At 42.7% G+C, this 4,767-nt stretch overlaps 1 protein-coding gene across 2 annotated transcripts; it reads left to right on the forward strand.

The window, feature by feature from the left end:
* The first annotated feature begins 2,586 nt into the window (after nt 1–2,586).
* Nucleotides 2,587–4,300, forward strand: LOC149533148 (FAD-dependent oxidoreductase family protein). 2 transcript variants are annotated; one of them, XM_089803621.1, is made up of 2 exons: nt 2,587–4,096; nt 4,180–4,300. In XM_089803621.1, the coding sequence occupies exon 1, from the start codon at nt 2,721–2,723 to the stop codon at nt 3,978–3,980; it is 1,260 nt and encodes a 419-aa protein (XP_089659747.1). In that variant the 5' UTR covers nt 2,587–2,720; the 3' UTR covers nt 3,981–4,096; nt 4,180–4,300. The 2 variants fall into 2 exon arrangements, with proteins under 2 accessions (XP_089659747.1, XP_089659748.1); XM_089803622.1 differs by having other exon boundaries at nt 2,587–4,092.
* Nucleotides 4,301–4,767: the final 467 nt, after the last annotated feature.

The following is a 4,767-nucleotide window of genomic DNA, read 5'->3' on the forward strand; positions in this document are numbered from 1 at the left end:
TCCTTGCCAGCTCCATCTTGGCTTAGCTAGTTTGAGTGGAAATGGGTTGCTCGTGGAGAAATCTTTCACTTTCTTGGCATTCCTTTTGCGTTCCAAGCATTGCCTGTGGAACTTTGGAATCCTGTGCTAGCTAAGATTAGCAAAAAGCTTGACTATTGGATCACAAAGCTGCTCTCCCTCATGGGAAAATTCTAGATTTTCTCTAGGATTCTTGCGGCCACTCATGTGTATTACTCCTCTTGCTAGGCTCCATCCAAAGCTTCTTACATGAAGCTGGAAAGATTGTTCAAGGATTTTCTCTGGGCCTTTGGTTTTGATCACCATGGCTTTCATAGAGTGGCCTGGGATTTTTGTTGTCTCCAAAAAGAGTTCGGTGGTCTTGGCTTGCTTTCCACTCGGAGACAAGGCTTTGTTCTTTGTGCAAAATGGATTATCAGGGCTCTCTCAAGAGATGAAACTTGGAAGATTCTAGTTCGATATTGCATTTCTTCCGGCTTCCCTGTCAACAGGCCTGCTTGGAAGGGGATTGGTTTCCAAACCCTTCTCAGTATGCATGAGCTCATGGTCATTCAAGGCTCCTTCATCATCAAGAGCATTTGGAAAGCCTGGGAGGCTGTTAAGCCTTGGCTTCGATGAGTTGGAGATGAATTCCGCAATGGCCTCTCTTTGAATCAGCATAACATATGGTGGTCTCCCTTGTTTTCCATTTAGGGTACTCCTCTCGCCAAGACTCAAGGGGCCAGTGCTTTGCATTTTTTCAAATGTGGCATCAAAACTCCTAAGGACCTCTTTTCATGGGTCACCATGAGTTTCAGGACCTAGGAAGATATGCAAGTACAGTACCGCCATGTCCATTCAGACCGGCAGACTTTTGACCTTCTGCTTTCTTCCATCCCTGTTCACTTAGTTCATAAAGTGGGGATTTAGTTTGTTCATCCTCGATGGCTTGACTGGAGGTGGTTTCCTACCACTCCTTTTTCTAATTACAAGCCAAGTTTGGGTTACAACTGACTTTCGCCTCATCTTCCCATGGTGGATACACTAAACCACAGATGGCATTTGCAATCTTCTCTTTCTCAATGGAGAAAACACTTTGACACCATATGAAATGCTATAACTGAACCCAAGATTGTGCATTTTGCTTGGTGCTTAGCCTTCCAAGGTCTTTCCTTGGGGCCTTGGCTCAAACACATTGGGGTTCCTAACCCTAGATGCCCCTTCTGTGGACAACCAGAGTCTTTCTTGCATATTTTTTGGTTTTGCAAGCGTGCTCAGAATTATTGGCACTAGATTCATGATTTTTTCAAGCCATTCAGACCTAAGTTTTTCTCTTGGCATATGATTTTATTGGGTGACTCTCCCAGATTTCCTCGAAAGTTTACCCAGATTTGGCACACCTTTAGGCTGGAGATCCTATTTTTTTTTGTGGAAACATAGGAATGTTGTTCTTTTCACACATAGTTTTTTGGATGTTAACATTGCTATGTATACTAAGGCATGCATTTGTAATAATGTAATTATGCAAATTCAGGTGCAAGCTAATAAAGTTGCACTCGAAGTTGCTCACCTATAGGAGCTGCTCAATCACTGGGGCAATGCTCCTTGTACTGTCACCAGAGTTCCTCTTGATGCCTCAGCAGAGACCTCGACACCCTGCGGCTGCCATCCTCAGCACTACTCCTCCAGCTGCCACTCGCACACCCCACGCTCCCAGGCTTCCTGCTGCCACTTTCCCAGCAGTGGTGATGGCGGATGGAGGCTCTGCTCAGCTTTCCCACCCCGTGGTGATACTGGTTGGTCCCCAGCTCCTCCTCCTGACTCTCATCGTGAGCACTCGGGGAAGTGGCCTTGCCTGGACCTGATGATTTCTCCTCCGCGGCTAGAGGTTAAAGATGCAGAGGCTGCCACTATTGCTGTTGTTGTTGATGATGGCTGGACTGTTCCCAGCCTGCCCCCCAATCCTAAAGATGATTGGGGTTTTCAAGATAAAGATGATCCACCACCCTCGGCTGGCACTGCTTTGTCAGCCTGAGATTGCTTTATATGTTTTTTTTGATGAATAGTTTCTGATTCCGGCTGCAACTGTGTTTTTAGTCCGGCTTCGACTGTGTGAACTCTTTCACGAAGTGATCCTGTATCCTCTGACCCCTTTTTTGTGAATTGTAAGCTGAATATATTTTATTAATAGAAAAGGTCACTAATCATAAACAAAAAAAACTAAAAATAAAACTACTTTAATTTAATACAAGTAAAAAATAAAATAATACAGAAAAAGTCTATTTATATATATAGGAGAAATCTCGTGGCTGTTTAGTCAGTGATGCAGCCACACAAAAAAAACAAAAAAACAGACAACGAAGGCCGAAGGCCGACTTAGGGAAGTTTGTAACGACATCACTGAAATGACAGAATATAAGACAACGGAGCGCGGGAGAGAATCTTTTGCTGGCAAATGGATAAAGTTTGTTGGACTGACAGGGAAGTTTGCGAAGGCCATAAAATTTCCTTATACGCATGACATCACTGAAATGAAAGCGCGGGAGAGAATCTTTCGGTGGCATATGAATAAAGTATTCAACAAGCTACATAGAGATTCCCCACCAAAGTCACAATTAATAAGCCTTCATCTGACTCTTACTTACCGAGTCTGTATAAAACGAAGAGGGATATCAGAGTCAAAAACACCCAACACAGGCTTACACAGAAGAGGGCTAATACAAATGGGTGAGATTGCAGGGGAATATGAAACGGTAGTCGTAGGAGGAGGCATAATAGGCAGCTGCACCGCCTATCAAATTGCCAAGAGAGGCAAATCCGTTCTTCTGCTGGAACAATTCGATTTTCTACACCACAGGGGCTCTTCCCATGGGGAATCAAGAACAATCAGAGAAACTTACCCTGAAGAATACTATACACTAATGATGGAGGAGGCTTTTTCCCTCTGGGAAGAAGCTCAGGAGGAAATTGGGTACAGGGTTCACATCAAAACGAAGCAGCTAGACATGGGCTCAGTTGACAACAAGAGCCTCCAATCCGTCATAATTGTCTGCAAAAAATTAGGGATCCCCCACGAAGTTCTCAATGCGGAGGAAGCTTGCTCAAGATTCAAGGTGATAAATTTGCCTCAGGATTGGATAGCCGTTGTCACAAACAGGGGAGGGATACTGAGAGCCTCTAAAGCAGTTGCAATGTTTCAATCATTGGCCTTGAAGAATGGAGCCATTCTGAGAGACAATGCTCGAGTCGTGAAAATTAGTAATGGGGTGAAATTGAGCGATGGATCAGACGGGGTTTTGGTGTGCACAAACAGGGGATCAGTAATTGGAAGGAAATGTGTGATTGCTGTAGGTGCTTGGGCTCAGAAACTTGCTAAAGAAATGGCAGAGATTGATCTGCCCGTTCAACCCATTCATACCACTATTGCGTATTGGAAAATCGAGGAGGGTTTGGAGAATTTTTTGCCTGAAAAAGGTTTCCCTACATTTGCTTGTTATAATGACCCGTACCTTTACGGGACGCCCTCTCTGGAATACCCTGGTATGCTCAAGGTTTCAATCCATGGAGGTTATCCGTGTGATCCAGACAAGAGGGCTCTAGTTCCTGATTTGGATCTACTTAAAAAGAAGGTAAGCCCTTGGTTGGCCGAGGGTTTTAGAGGGCATGTTATGTCGGAGAGCCCTGTTTTGGCAGAGGCGTGCATGTATTCAATGTCCCCGGATGAAGATTTCATCCTTGATTTTTTGCCATTGACGAAGGCTTCGTTGCCAAGAGAGAAGTCTCCTATCTTGATTGCTTCTGGATTCTCTGGCCATGGATTTAAAATGGGTCCTTTGGTGGGACGGATAATGGCAGATCTTGCCCTCAATGGAGAAGCCCTTGGGGTACCTTTGCAGTATTTCTCTATTGAACGCTTTGTTCAAAACCCCATGGGCAATGTCAAGGAGTATGGAGAGCAAGTTTGCCCTTATGTGAAATCATAGCAGTACCAAATTACAGAGAGCATAGCAATAGAACCGCTTGGATGTTCATTGCATTTCAGATGTTGATATTGATCTTTCTGGGGTAAAAGCTGGTGACATGAAGACTGAAAGTGTAGGTAATTTCAATATGTCCTCTGGCTACCAATAATTAGATATCACAATTCGTCTTTTAATGTCAAAGCTCGCTTTTGTCTTGCAGGACTTTTTAGTTTGAAGGATGAATAAAGACTAAAAGATAGGAGTCATCAAGTTCTACTTATTGTTTCTGTGATTTTGTATGTCTAACGATTTGAATCAAACTCCTTAAACTCTACGATCAACAGTTTATTCATCGTTGCATTCCTTAATTGGTGCATTGATTTCATTTATGTCTAACGCTTTGGACGAAACTCAACAATTTTTTAAATCATCGTTGCATTCCTCAATTGGCACATTGATTTCTTTTGTTGACCCAATAACTCGAGAATTTTATTTTATGCACTTGTTACTTGCTTAATGTCAGATGCCCACATATGGCACTCTTAAAATTTAGATCAAAGTCTGAAACTAATTCTATGTTTCTAAACATATATTCAGCATGTACAAAGTTCTTGTTCCCCCTTTATGATTTCTCCATTATGCTATGTCTACAACTCATAAGATCTATAATACCACAAGAATTCAAAAGACTTGGAACTGGTCGCTAAGACATTTCCCTTTTCGCTGCCAGTTATTCGCTGGAATTATTATATTAATACGATGACGAACTTTTAATCTTAGAATTGATCTTTTTCTATTGCTGCCTTTT

This window comes from Cupressus sempervirens, chromosome 10 (genome assembly GCF_028749045.1).
Source record: "Cupressus sempervirens isolate cs-2001-9-10 chromosome 10, ASM2874904v1, whole genome shotgun sequence".
NCBI lineage: Eukaryota > Viridiplantae > Streptophyta > Pinopsida > Cupressales > Cupressaceae > Cupressus > Cupressus sempervirens.